Source organism: Myotis brandtii, unplaced genomic scaffold, assembly GCF_000412655.1.
Source record: "Myotis brandtii unplaced genomic scaffold, ASM41265v1 scaffold268, whole genome shotgun sequence".
NCBI lineage: Eukaryota > Metazoa > Chordata > Mammalia > Chiroptera > Vespertilionidae > Myotis > Myotis brandtii.
In genome coordinates this window covers 3,404,425-3,419,210 of record NW_005360187.1, presented here as the reverse complement: position 1 = coordinate 3,419,210, position 14,786 = coordinate 3,404,425, and the positions used below count along the sequence as shown (strand labels likewise).

General features: G+C 53.7%; 1 protein-coding gene across 1 annotated transcript in view; it reads left to right on the top strand.

The window, feature by feature from the left end:
* Positions 1–603: 603 nt before the first annotated feature.
* Positions 604–14,786, top strand: part of ACOX2 (acyl-CoA oxidase 2, branched chain) — a 38,118-nt gene continuing 23,935 nt past the window's right edge. The window contains exons 1-9 of the mRNA XM_005868419.2: positions 604–697; positions 3,653–3,825; positions 4,219–4,381; positions 4,561–4,712; positions 5,097–5,204; positions 7,756–7,875; positions 8,193–8,308; positions 8,977–9,149; positions 11,541–11,703. Coding sequence (XP_005868481.1) covers positions 3,669–3,825; positions 4,219–4,381; positions 4,561–4,712; positions 5,097–5,204; positions 7,756–7,875; positions 8,193–8,308; positions 8,977–9,149; positions 11,541–11,703 — 1,152 coding nt within the window. The 5' untranslated portion in view covers positions 604–697; positions 3,653–3,668. The remainder of the gene's footprint in view (positions 698–3,652; positions 3,826–4,218; positions 4,382–4,560; positions 4,713–5,096; positions 5,205–7,755; positions 7,876–8,192; positions 8,309–8,976; positions 9,150–11,540; positions 11,704–14,786) is intronic.

Below are 14,786 nucleotides of genomic sequence, written 5' to 3'. Positions count from 1 at the left end.
GTATGGATAAGGAAACACATCAATGCCTCCTGTACCACCTAGGGACTCACGCCCCTGCCCATAAATAGCTCACCAGCAGACCGCCCAGAATCAGAAATCCCACCATGACACATCACTCTTGGGATTTGAGAAGTGTTTTTACGGGGAGCCAGGAAAGCCGTAATAATCTCAAATTAAAATGCGTGGGGCTTTACAGCTTACCAAGAGCTTTCCTGTGTAGCCTGTACGTTGTAGACAAGGGAAAGGAAGCCTGGGAGGAGATGAGGAAGTGTCACACCTTGGAATTCGAACCCAGGTCTCTGGGCAGGGGCCGTGGGGTTTCCTTATGCCGAGTGCGGTGTGTGCACCCTCCCAGGAGCAGGCTCCGGGAGGCAGGGCCAGGGAGGAGGGAGAAGAAGAGGAAGACAGAGGCTCAGCCGCTGGCACTCACTGAGCTGCCCAGCCAGCTTCATGCCCAGCCATCTCTCCTGCTTCAACGGCATGGCAGCCTCCACGCTGGGCACGGTGCAGGCACAGCCGCTGGAGGGAGACAGGGGGCAGGAGAGAGCACACAGTGAGCTCAGCTGGGGCGGCTGGCAGCTGAGGCCGCCAGGCCGTGCCTCCCCTCGGGGGAGGAGAAAGGGGCTGGGCTGCTCGCCGGAAGCCTGGGCCTGCCACAGCTGGAGCGGCCAGGCCTGCAGTGCAGACGCGGACAGAGGTGAGTCGGATCCCGGGCTGAGGGACGGGGACTGGGAGACCCCTGCCAACTGGACCAATGAAGTAGTTACCTCCACGGCTCCCAGTGCCTCTGAGCACTGCTTTCTCCAACTCGACACTTACCTACTAGACACCACCTCTGGGCCAGGCCCTGTGCTGGGGCTGGAGCGACAGCATGAAGGTGACAGAGGTCCTTGCCTCTTGGAGTTTACCTTTTAGGAGGGGGAGACAGCAATAAGCAACAACAGAAGAAATGAGTCAGTTATCCTGTGTGGTAGGACGCCTCGCAGAAGAAAAAGCAGAGCAGAGGAAGGGAGACTGGGAGCCGGGGCAGGGGTGACTGACCAGACTTGAAAGACCATGGGCCCGGACAATAGGGGAGTGAAGCCCTGGGGGTGGATAGGGCTGGGAGGAGGGGGGAAAGGGGGGCTGGGAGAGATCTGTAATACTATAACAATAAAATATATATGCATTTTATAATAACATATATTTAAAAAGACTTGAAAGAGGTAATTAGGGAGCCAAGGACTTCTGGGGAAGAGTGTGCAGGAAGACCCAGTGGGGGCGAGCCTGGGGGTGAGGGGTGGGGCAAGTGCTTGCTGCAGGAGGCAGCGAGGAGGTGGGGCAGGAAGAGAGGAGCCGGCTAGGTGGCCCTGCAGGGATCCAGGGGGCCTGTGACCGTGCCAGGCCACTGGTCAGCACCCGCAGGGCCCAGCCACCCACTTAGGGGCATGGGTTTGGCAGCCTGCATACGCGTGGCTGCGAGGCCTTCCGTGACTCCTCCCTCCCTGAGGCTCCTGAACTCTGTGAAGCAGTCACGATGCCAGTAGAGGATCTGCAGGGTCGTGGTGCAAAAGAAAGGGGATCCAAGTGGTGGCCGCCTGCGGAAAGGCTGGGCGTCCCCTGTGAGCGAGGCTCCTGGGACAGTCCCGGGCACTCACGGCCTAGGGAGGCACCTTGGAGCAAATAAGGGCCCCGAAGGGGTGCTCGGTCTCCCAGGGGTGCCGCCAGGAAGGCTTCTTAGAGGAGGGGGCCCTGGAGGCTGGGGCTGAGTAGGAGCACCAGGGGACAGAGCAGAGGCAAAGTGCAGGAGGAAGGGAGAGCGTGGGCTCCGTTCCACAGGCGGGGGGTCAGCAGCAAATCCCAGGAAGAGCCCAGCCAGGCAGCAGGGAGCACAGACAAGAGCCCCTGAGGCCCTGAGGGGCGAGGGCGCTGGTGGCCATGGGATGGAAGGGGTTGACAGATTTGAGAGACCCGGGAAGGCCGGGGGGTTGCTGTGGAGGATGCAGGACCCACCGTGGCTACGAGGGACGCACAGGGCTTCCAGGGAGAACACTTCACAGGCCAGGAGCCAGCTTCCTCCCCTCAGCTCCACAGCACCTCCAGGCTCACAGACATGGGCAGACGAACCCGAAGGGGGTGCTGAGGGGACCTGGTAGCTGGGACCACAGGTTCCCCAGGGGCCCCGCGGCGGGGCTGGAGCAGGGACAGAGCACGTGCTTTGTGACCAGACCCCAGCCGACCCCTGGCTGCGTCCAGCTGTGCCGCTAAAGGCCACGCACAATCCCGCCCCGATCGGTTTCCTCCTGACCCTCACTGACTTTTCGTGAGGACCTCCCCAGGCGATGCTTTTCGCACAGGCTGCAGTGACAGCATGAGCTTCGTGGTCAGATCCTGCCCAGATCTTGGCTAACAGGTACTGACCTTCCCCTTACTGAGCAATCCCTGCTTACGACACCTGGACAAGGCCTGGGCCTGGGCTGCAGCCGATGCCCCAGGGAGAGCGTGGGGTGGAGGGGCACCAGGCGGGCCCTGGCTGGCACTCAGCCCTGGCCCTCCTCCTGCACACAGGTCCTCAGCTCGCCTCGGCTCAGAGCAGCCAGGCCAGGCGTCCGGCTGCCCCCCCTTATCCAACAGGGATCTGTACCGTGACCCCCGTGGGTGCCTAAAACTGCGGATAGTGCTAAACCCTGTACATACCTTCAATCGAGCATAATGTATAAATTAGGCACAATAAGAGGTTAACAGCAGCCTTAGCCGGTGTGGCTCAGTGGATAGAGTGTCGGCCTGCGGAACGATGGGGCCCCCGTTCGGTTCTGGTCAAGGGCACATGCCTCGGTTGCAGGCTCAATCCCTGGCCCTGGTCAGGGCGAATGGAAGAGGCAACCAGTCAATGTGTCTCTTCACATTGATGTTTCTCTCTCTGTGTCTCTCCCCCACCCTTCTACTCTCTCTAAAAAAAATAAAAATCACTGGGAAAATATCCTCGGGCGAGGATGAACCATAACAAAAAGAATAAAGATTGACATTCCTAATTTTTAAAAAAGAGAAAGATTAACAGCCATCTATAATAATAAAAGCGTAATATGCTAACTAGACCAGACCAAGCCAGGGCTACAAGGGAACCCTGGGTCCCGGGTGCCAGAGGGAAGCCGGAGCCGGCAGCCGGGGGAAGGAAGGCCTACTCTTGCATGAATTTCGTGCATCGGGCCTCTAGTAACTAATAATAAAATAGAACAATTATAACAGTAAACCGTAACAAAAGTTATATGGATGTGGTCTCTCAAAATATCTTACTGCCCTCGCCTTTTCACGTAAAGGACGCACTTACGGCTTCTCTCTGGCTTGTCTGCGCTGCCAGCTTCACTCCTCTCGCACTGGGGGCATCACGAAGTGAAGTAAGGGTGACTCGCCACAAGCTCTGTGACACCAGACGGTTGACCTGATCACTGAGATAAGTGACAAAGGGACATTGATATATGCAAAGAGATGATTCACGTTTGGGGTAGGATGGAGCTGAATTCGAGGGATGTTTATCATGCTGCACAATTTTAAACTTGTGAATTGCTTATTTCTGGAATCTAATTATTTTGGACCGCACTCGACCACGGGTCACCAAAACGATGAAGCACAAAACCTCAGCTAAGGGACCGCTGTCTCTCTCCTCCGACCGCAGGCAGATCCAGGCTAGGATGGGCAGCCCAGCGCGAGTGTCGATGGGGGATGCCTGGAGCTGGCAGGTGCACCCCGACATGGAGAGCGAGAGGCGCCAGCCATCCTTCGACGTGGAGAGGCTCACCAACATCCTCGACGGAGGTGCCGAGAACACTGCGCTCCGGAGGAAAGTGGGTAAGGAGGTGGGAGTGGGGCGTCTGCTTTGTGCCCATAAGCTGCTCTTGGAAGAAGAGTCTCTCACCAGCACTTCCACCTTCAAATGACAAGGTTTGCTCTCAAAATGCAACCGCTGTGGACTCTAGGGCATCTTTATCATGCCAACACCCCCTGAGCCCATCTGAGGGAAGAGTCGAAGGCAGCCTGGATGCTGGTCCTTATTCTGCCGCTGCATAGCTTTGTAACCTTGGGCAAGTCACCTTCCCAGCTCTGGGCCTCGGCCATCACATCTGTCAAGTGACAGGAACGTCTGACTTCCTTCTCACGGCCAGAGGCAAGGGGGTGGAAAGCTGTGAAGGTGCCAGGAACCTCACTCAGGTCCCTAAGCCCACTGTTGTCTGTTCCTGGCAGAGAGCATCATCCACAGTGACCCAGTGTTTAGCCTGAAGGATAATTATTTCATGAGCCAGAATGAACGTTACGAAGCCGGCGTTAAGAAGAAATTCCACCTCCACATGATAGCACAGCGCCTGGGCTGGTCGGAACAGAGTCGTGAATTTCGTTACGCTTTCAGGTGCTCACTCCACGGGCAGCCCCAGCAGAGAGGAATTCACCTGGGATCACCCAGAGCCCCGGCCCCATGAACTAGTTCCCCCAACCACGGCAGTGCTTCTTGGGAAGGCAGGACTCGAGGGGCCCCTTCCCTCCTGCACCCTGGGCCCCTGTCTCAACCACGGTATCTCTCCCCCACAGAGCCCTCACTGGAGACCTGGCCTTAGGTTTACACCACATCTTCTTAAAATCCCTCCAGAGCCTGGGCTCAGAGGAGCAGATTGCCAAGTGGGCCCCGCTCTGCCACGAGTTCCGGATCATCGCCACATATGCCCAGACAGAGCTGGGACACGGTGAGCCAGGGCTGCTGCCTGGAGGGCACAGTGCCAGGGCCCGTTCACGGCTCAGTGGTCATAGATGTGTAGACTGAATAGGAAAGTGAGCTTTGTGATCAGATCCTGCCCAAGTCTTACAGCAGGTGGCAGGCAAGGGTCTGGACGAGGGGGTGGTGCCTCTTTCTAATTTATACAAACAATGTCCGAGCTCACGGCGTGGCAAGCCGTTCTTTCCAGAAATGTCAGCAACCATCCTTGTCTCGGGCTGGCCGCGTGTCGCCCACACAGCCCAGGGGGGAGGAGAGCGATGCCTGTAAGGACAGCTGGGAGGTACCCCCAGCCATACTGGGCTGGTGCGATTCCCACCCTGGCCCGAGTCTAACTCCCCTCCTTGGTTCCAAGGGACGTACCTTCAGGGACTGGAGACGGAAGCCACCTACGATGCAGACACCCAGGAGTTTGTGATGCACAGCCCCACACTAACCGCCACCAAGTGGTGGCCGGGTGACCGTGAGTGCCCATCCATCGCCAGCCCCATCTGTCCCCAAGGAGAGCAAAGCTGGATGGTGAAGGATCACTAATTTTGATGCCCATCCGACCTCAGTTGATTCCCTGCTCTAGGCTAGTGGCCTTGGGCAAGTCAGTTCACCTCTCGGAGCCTCAGGTTCTTACTCTGTAAAATAGGGTGGGGGGAGGGGTGAAGAGTTTCATCAGTGAGTGGCTGAGAGGCCCCAAGGGCACTTGGAAGTAACTAAGGAAGTCCACCCAACCTTTGGGGGCTGTGGCCAAAGCCCCTCCCACAGGCACACACGTGTGCATGCACAGAACACACAGTTGGCTTAGTCCCAGCGCTCCCCACAACCCCAGTCCTCTCACCTCCCAAAGCTTGCCACCAGCAGGGGCACACGCTGGGATTAGCAGCCCTCAGCGTCCCTGCTCCAGACCCACCACCAGCGCCAATCAGGCCGCGGCACCTCCCTTGGCCACCAGGTGGCGTCTGCGCTTCCCTGAGGCTCAGTGATTGGCCCCAAGAAGCGGTCGGCCTCCTATTTGAGAATACACTTCCAAGGACACACCCGTGGCAGCTGGGGACCCATCAGTGAACGCTCTTCCCTGAGGCTCAGTGATTGGCCCCAAGAAGCGGTCTCACCGAGGCCCTCTGCCTCCTATTTGAGAATACACTTCCAAGGACACACCTATGGCAGCTGGGGACACATCAGTGAACGCCTATGCGGAAAAATACATGTACAACGAATTGAGGAGCTCAACTAAAGCAGAAAGAGAAACACGGAGAGGTGAGAGACTAGCAGAGAGGGAGAAAGAGAGAGGCTGGAGAAATCAGAGGGACATGAAAGCAATGGTGGGGGGGGAGGAGAGAGAGAGAGAGAGAGAGAGAGAGAGAGAGAAAGAAAGAGAAAGAAAGAGAGAAAGAGAAAGAAAGAGAGAAAGAGAAAGAAAGAAAGAAGAGGAGGAGGAGGAGGAGGAGGAGGAGAGAAGAGGAGAGAGGAGACGAAGATGGAGAGGCAGGCAGAGAAAGAAAGACTGCTTCACAGCTGCAGAGAAAAGTAACTAGCCTTTGAGGTCAGGCAGAGTTCAAATCCCAGCTCTGCCTTCTCCAGGCCGATAACCTTGAGGGGTCGCTCGGCTCTATGAGACTCAGTTTCCTTCTCAGGAAAATGGGCTCATCGCCTGCCCTGTCAGAACCGGAAAGCACCAGCACAGGGCCTGCCACCACCTGGGTTTTGATAAATGGTGATTAACTGTATTTATTATAATTAGGTTGATGGCAGAGTCATTTTTTAAAAAACATTTCTTGATTGATTTCAGAGAGGAAGGGAAAGGGAGATAGAGATAGAAACATCAGCGATGAGAGAGAATCAATTGGCTGCCCCCTCCACACCCCCTCCTGGGGATTGAGCCTGCAACCAGGGCATGTGCCTTGACCAGGGATCGAACCATGACCTCCTGGTTCATAAGTCGATGCTCAAATCACTGAGCCACACCAGCCATTGAACCATGACCTCCTGGTTCATAGGTTGATGCCCAAATCACTGAGCCACACCAGCCGAGCCAGAGTCATTTATTAGTAGGTTTTTGAGGACAGAAAAAAACAAAAAGCTTGTTCAGTGTCTTTAGCAGTTCCCCCTCTCTGTGATCAGCGACTTTATAAAGGTGCCCATCAGCCAGGTGGGGGCAGCGGTGAGCACACGTCCCTGTGCCTCGGGTCTATGTTCTTGCCGCGCATCCTCACACACATACCCCTGTCTCCTTGACCCCAAAGAAAATGACTCAAGGGCACACACTTCAGTCAGAAGACTGTCGTAGAACCAGATTTTAATAGATGCCACGCTTCCCCAGATTGCTCCATGTGGACTGTTTTCATTAAAATCATTAGCCTTTGTCAGGGTTTGACTTTGGAAGAGGGAGAAGCCAAAGGGCGTGGATAGCTTTGGTCCCTCGATGTCTCCATCAGCCTCCTTGAGCCTCCCTGCCCCATGGGGGTCCTGCCTACGTAATTGTAGGCGCTTGCTACACAAACCTGACATTTCCACACGAGCCCCTGTACCTCCAGCCACCAAATGGCTCTCCAACCCAATGTATTCTCAAATCAGACACACATTAAAGCTCTTTGCGTGGTTCCAGTCATTTCCAACCAGTCAGGGCCCTGTGAGTTGAGGGGAACCCTGAATGAGCATCCCTTTGTGTCCTGCATGCTACCTCCTCTCTGCCTAGTCCCCCCACGCCTATCCAGTCCTCAAGCTTCTGAGCATGCTGTTCCCTCTGCCTTCACACGCTTCCCGTGTGACTCCCCTGGAAAACGCCCCTCGCCCTCAGGGCTCCTTGTGATCCTCCCCTGTCCCACATCCTTTGAGGCAAATCAAACCAACCCCCATCCGGCCTCAAAAAGTGCCCTTCCCTTCCCCGTGCCGCCACGCTGGCCCTCCTGACGCATTACAGACTGGCTCACGTCCAGGTCCCTGGTGGGGAGGGTTCGCCTGTGCCCTGCACACCAGCCTCACACACCGGGGTCACACTTGGCCTCTCGTCTCTCTGCCCTCAGTGGGACGGTCAGCCACCCACGCCCTGGTCCTGGCCCAGCTGATCTGCTCGGGAGCCCGGCAGGGCATGCACGCCTTCATTGTGCCCATCCGGAGCCTCCAGGACCACACCCTCCTGCCAGGTAAGCCGTGCTGCTCCCTCCAGCGCTCCCTGCCTGAGGGCTTCAGAAGTCCCTGGGAAAAGCCGGGACCGGTCACTCTGGGGCAGGGAAGAGTCTAGTTGGACAGACCTGATGCCAACTAGCTGGGTGATCTAGAGATGCGGCATCTGTCTGACTCCAGCTCGGTCACCTGCAAAACAGGTGTAACAACCCAGTGTCACAGGCTGCTGTGAGGCTCAGGAGCTAGAGAGTGTGTGTGTGTGTGTGTGTGTGTGTGTGTTCCCTGGCACAGAGCCAGCACTCAATGGACCCACGTTCCCAACTCCACCTCCTTCTAGGAGTCACTGCTGGAGATATCGGGCCCAAGATGGACTTTGAGTACACGGACAATGGCTTCCTGCAACTGGACCACGTGCGGATCCCCAGGGAAAACATGCTGAGTCGCTTTGCACAGGTAAGGGTCTGGGGAGTCTGCAGGCCGGCGCTGCCTGGAGGGGGGGGTGGTCCCCCGCAGGCGGCTGCTGGCTCTGGGCCTCCTCCATAGAGCCGAGTTTGGGGCATATCTCCCCCAGAGAGGCACTGGTGTCCCACAGACCTGGGTAAAAGCCCGGCTTAGGAGCTGTGTGATTTGGGGCAAGTCTCTTGGCCTCTCTGAGCCTCAGAGTTCTCATGGGTAAATGCTCACCTCGTTAGATGGCAGATGGGTGGCAAGGCTATCTGAAGAGAAGAGGGATAGGGCTGAGGACGACATGCATATGTACCTACAGTGCAGACTGGACACAATCGCTGAACAGACACCAGCCAAGTGCTGGGGAAAGTCCTAGAGGTGCACATTTGGGCAGGCATTACCTTCAGCTATGGACTCTGGGAAGGCCCAGGGTGTCCCAGGAGAGGAGCCATGAACCAGGGCATTTGAGGCAGTGGCTGTTAGCCACAAGCACAGATGTTTCACTTCTAACAAGCAGCGTAGTCACATGAGCACATTTTGGCTGATGGCGGGCTGTCTGCTCTGGGTAAGTGGTTCGAGGACTGTGGTGTCCACAGGGCATGGAGGACCCGGTCCTGGGTGTAGGCAGGCTGGCAGCCTTGGCTCAGACCCAGCACCTGTCCTTGGTCCACCAGGTCCTGCCAGATGGCACCTACATCAAGCTCGGAACAGCACAGAGCAACTACCTCTCCATGGTGGTGGTGCGGGTGGGCCTGCTGTTGGACGAGATCAACCCGCTGCTGGAGAAGGCTTGCGTCATCGCCATCCGCTACTCAGTCATCCGCCGCCAATCCCGGCTCCGGCCCAGGCAAGGGGCGCCCAGAGGCTGACCATGCAGGCAGGGCGACTCAGTCCCACGGTGCCTGGCCCTAGCAAGGTCCCCTCTGCCCGAGCACGTGCTGGGAGCTAGCACTACCCCTCAACGCACGCACATCCACCCGGGCCTGGCCCATCTGCGGGGTCTCTACCTGTTCCCCTAACTCCGGCTGATCAGCTGGCCCAACCTGTGTCTGTCAGTGTCTGGCCTCATCGGGCCGTGTGAGCGTCTGTCTGTCTGTCTGTCTGTCTGTCTGAGTCCAACTAGGTCCTGCACAGCTGTGTCTGGTCAGCTGGTTGCCAGCTGCAGGTGACTGGCTCCTAAGTTGGTTCTGTCAGGGGGTGAGTAATCATGTCTGGCAAAGCCCAATGGCTACATCAGACTCCACAGGCTGAAGTGGGTTCTGTCTGGCTGTGAATGTCAGCATCTGACTGTGGCCTGTCCAAGCTTGGATACGTTTAGTTGTACGTGGATGTCAGTACTAGGCTGACACTTCCTCCACTCCATGCACCAAATAGCAAAGGCTGAGTGTGCCCTCTGCTTTAACATGTACGTGTACACAAGTGCACAGGCATGCACACACACATGCACACAAACACACACACAGTTGCCAGATTCAGCAAATGAAAATACAGGTCTATCAGTTAAATTTTAATTTCAGGTAAATCACTTTTTAGAATAAATATGTCCCAAATGGACACTCCGAGGACGTAGCAAGTGCAGCCTGGGCATGTGGTACCTCAGGAAGAGAGGCTACAGCTGGGCACAGGGCGGACCCGGGCACAGGGCAGAGCCAGGCCTAGGGCAGAGCCTGGCACAGGGCAGAGCCAGGCCTAGGGCAGAGCCGGGCACAGGGCAGAGCCAGGCCTAGGGCAGAGCCAGACAGGGTGCAGAGCTTGGCACAGAAGGCAGAGCCGGGCAGGGTGCAGAGCTGGGCAGGGGGCAGATCCAGACAGAGGGCAGAGCCAGGCACAGGACAGAGCTGGGCACAGAGGGCAGAGCCAGGCCTAAAGCAGAGCCAGGCCTAGGGCAGAGCCGGGCACAGGGCAGAGCCAGGCAGGGGGCAGAGCTTGGCAGGGGCAGAGCCGGGCAGGGGGCAGATCCAGACAGAGGGCAGAGTCGGGCACAGGACAGAGCTGGGCACAGAGGGCAGAGCCAGGCCTAAAGCAGAGCCAGGCCTAGGGCAGAGCCTGGCACAGAGGGCAGAGCTGGGCACAAAAGAACTGACTGAATTCGTGGTGCTGAGGGGCAGGCTTCACCCCGGCAGTTCTTGTCCCACCCGGCTGAGTCCTCTGCCCGCTCCGGGTCTGCTTTCCCACTTGTAGAGACTGGAGCAGCCAGTCCGAGAGTCTGATGGTGTCTCATGCAAAGGGCTCAAGGGTCCAGTAGTCCAGTGCAAAATGGACTGCGGGTCGGATGCCCACAGGCCTGCGGGCCACCTGTCAGTGATGGGAGCTAGGCTAGCTGTCCCACCTCTTGGTCCCTCACTTCCTCATCTATAAGCGGGCACGACAGGAACAGTCTTTCAGGCTGATGCTGAGGATGAAATGCAGTCAACCGTGTCCGGCCCTTGGCCCCGGGTCCTTTCCTCTGGAAAACCCAAGGCTCCCTCGCCAGCCTGGGCCTCAGTGCTGGGTGGGGGGTGTCTGCTCTGGAGAACAGAGGCGCTGGGCAGGGGCTGCCGATGATGTCCTGGCAGAGCCCAGTTGTCCAGTTGCAGAAAGTCCCTAGGATGGTTATAATAGTGCGTCCATCCCACTGAGGGGCTGCTGCTTAGAGAAGAGGCTCCAGGTCTCCCCCCATCAACCCTGGGAGGTTTCTCTCTGCCACACCTGTCAATCCACAAACAGCTGCAGCAGGAACAGCCCCGCCTGCTGGCCTCAGTCTCCGCCCGGAGGACGGAGGACGCAGCAATGGACAAAGCAGGAGCAGTCCCTCCCTTGCGACTCCATGGGGCCGAGTGTACAGCCTCAGAGTCAGTGATTCGGTTCCACCTTTTCCCCAGCACCCAGCACGTGCAGCTGGGTAGGGAAAGGTCAAGGTTCAAATCCACAGCCCTCACCCCGAATCCTTGGGACCACGTGTGTTAGAATGCAGAGCTTCCCAGGTTTTAGCAGGATGTGCTGTAATTTTGTAAACCTCGCCCACAAGGGGCAGCACCCATAACCCATAAGCAAACATCCGTCTGTCTGCAGTGACATGAGTGGTTATTCATGTCAGGTGGAATTTTAAAAGGTTATTACTAGCCTCATGTCATTTCGGTCAAGTTTTATAGAAGTGAGATATAAAAACGCCCTTTGTAAGGCTTTGTGGCCGTGGGGCTACTGGAAGGTGAATGCAGCTCGTACAGTCTTCTAACCCTCCCCCATTTCCTGCCCCCAGCGACCCGGAGGCCAAAGTCCTGGACTACCAGACGCAGCAGCACAAGCTCTTTCCCCAGCTGGCCGCGGCCTATGCGTTCCACTTCATGGGGACCAGCCTCCAGGAATTCTTCCAAGAGTCCTACAGCGCCATTCTGGACAGAGACTTCAGCCTGCTGCCTGAGGTACCTGCTGTCTGCTGGTGGGCAGAGCCAGGAGGGGGCTGAAACCGCTCCGCCCATGCTCCCTCCCAGGGGCTCTTCCACTTGCTCCTTCCCCAGCCTTCCAGCATCCCATCGCACCCTGGGGGAACTGCATCCCAACAAGGAAATCCACCCCAGATGGCCCCCCCAAAGCTCAAAAGATGTTAGAGGAAATAATCACACCTAGTATACAGAACACATGCACAACCCCTGATGCACATTTAAACCCCAAGAGCTCTGAAAAGCAAGAGTGTTTAGAACTCATTTGGTGGCACAGTTTGACCCAAACTGGGCAGATTTACCCCTGGAGTGTGATACTCTTTGTAGCAGAAACATTAATGTGTGTGACCACTAAGGCTGCCCGGACTCCTCGTAGGGGTATTATATATATAATCAACCTTAAATGGCTGCTTTACCTTTCTAAAATTCAAAATATTATTCTGATTCTAAGACATCTGGCCCCCAGGGTGTCGGATAAAGGGCCATGGACTCGCATGTACTGAGCTCAGCCTGTGCGGGCCTGTGCTTTATGAGCATTTATAAGCATCGCTTCATTGATCCTTACCTGCCCAGCAGGCACCGTTCACGCCCCATTCACAGGTGGGGAAAGTGAAGCGCAGGCAGGTTACGGACACAAACTTCCTCCCAAGGACTTGAAAGTCTGAAGATGGTTAGGAGCTTTTTGGTTTTGTTTGTTTTTTATTGTCTAAAGTTTTACATATGTCTTCTTTTTCCCCAATTGACCCCCCACCCCAGCCATTCCCACCCCGGGCAAGCCCCCACCGCCCCAGTGTCGTCCATTGGTTATGCTAATATGCATGCATACACATCCTTTGGTTGCTCTCTAACCCTCCCCACCCCCAACCACCACCACCACCCTGTCATTTGTCTCTGGATCTATGTTTGTTCATCAAATTATGTTGATCATTATATCCCACATATGAGTGAGATCATGTGATATTTATCTTCTCCGACTGGCTTATTTCACTTAGCATAATGCTCTCCAGTTCCATCCATGCTGTTGCAAATGGTAGAAGTTCCTTCTCTTTTATAGTGGCAAAGTATTTCATTATGTAGATGTACCAGTTTTTTAATCCAATGATCTGCGGATGGGCACTTCGGCTGTTTCCAAATCTTAGCTATGGTAAATTGTGCTGCTATGAACATAGGGGTGCATATATCCTTTCTGATTGGTGTTTCTGGTTTCTTGGGATATATTCCTAGGAGTGGGATCACAGGGTCAAATGGGAGTTCCATTTTTAACTTTTTGAGGAAACTCCATACTGTTCTCCACAGTAGCTGTACCAGTCTGCATTCCCACCAGCAGTGCACGAGTGTTCCTTTTTCTCCACATCCTCTCCAGCACTTGTCGTTTGTTGATTTGTTGATGATAGCCATTCTGACAGGTGTGAGATGGTACCTCATTGTTGTTTTGATTTGCATCTCTCGAATGATTAGTGACTTTGAGCATGTTTTCATATGTCTCTTGGCTTTCTGAATGTCCTCTTTTGAAAGGTGTCTATTTAGATCCTTTGCCCATTTTTTGATTGGATTGTTTATCTTCCTTTTGTTAAGTTGTATGAGTTCTCTGTAAATTTTGGAGATTAAACCCTTGTCTGAAATATCATTGGCAAATATGTTCTCCTATGCAGTGGACTTTCTTGTTGTTTTGTTGATGGTTTCTTTTGCTGTACAGAAGCTTTTTATTTTGATGTAGTCCCATTTATTTTCTACTTAGTCTCCATTGCCCTAGGAGCTGTGTCTGTAAAGATATTGCTACAACAAATGTCTGCTATTTTGCTGCCTATAGAGTCTCGTAGGATTTGTATGGTTTCCCATCTTACATTTACGTCCTTTAGCCATTTTGAGTTTATTTTTGTGTATGGTGTAAGTTGGTGATCTAGTTTCATTTTTTTTGCATGTATCTGACCAAATTTCCCAGCACCATTTATTGAAGAGACTGTCTTGACTCCATTGTATGTTCTTGCCTACTTTGTCAAATATTAATTGAGCATAATGGCTTTTGTTGATTTCTGGGTTCTCTGTTCTTTTCCATTGGTCTATATGTCTGTTCTTGAGCCAGTACCAGGCAGTTTTGAGAACCATGGCTTGGTAATATAGCTTGATATCTGGTATTGTGATCCCTCCAACTTTGTTCTTCTTTCTCAGTATTGCTGTGGCTATTCGAGGTCTTTTTTTTATTCCAGATGAATTTTTGGAGTTTGTTCTAGATCTCTGAAATATGCTGTTGGTATTTTAATGGGGATTGCATTGAATCTGTGGATTGCTTTGGGTAGTATGACATTTTAATGATGTTGATTCTACCAATCCATGAACATGGTATGTTATTCCATTTGTTTATGTCTTCCTCTATCTCTTTTTTCAATGTCCTGTAGTTTTCCGAGTACAGGTCTTTTATGTCCTTAGTTAAGTTTATTCCTACTATCTTAATATTTTTGGTGCAATGATAAATGGGATTGTTTTTTTGTGTTTTTTTTGGTGTGTTTGTTTGTTTGTTTCTCTTTCTGTGAGTTCATTATTGGTATATAAAAAAGCAGAGATTTCTGGGTATTTTGTGTCCTGCTACATTGCCGAATTCATTTATTAGGTCTAGTAGTTTTTTGATGGAGTCTTTGGGGTTTTCTGTGTATAGTATCATGTCATCTGAGAATAAGGACAGTTTTAGTTCTTCTTTTCCAATTTGGATGACTTTTATTTTTTCTTCTTGTCTGATCACTATGGCTAGCACTTCTAGTACTATATCAAACAGGAGTGGTGAAAGTGGGTATCCCTGTCTTGTTCCTGTTCTTAGGGAAAATAAGTTTAGTTTTTGCCCATTGAGTATGATGTTGGCTGTAGGTTTGTCATATAAGGCTTTTATTATGTTGAGGTATGATCCCTCTATTCCCACTTTGCTGAGAGTTTTTATCAAGAAAGGGTGTTGGATTTTGTCAAATGCTTTTTCTGCATCAATTGATATGATTATGTGACTTTTGTCTCTCAATTTGTTTATGTGATGTATCACATTTATTGATTTGCGGATATTGTACCATCCTTGCATCCCC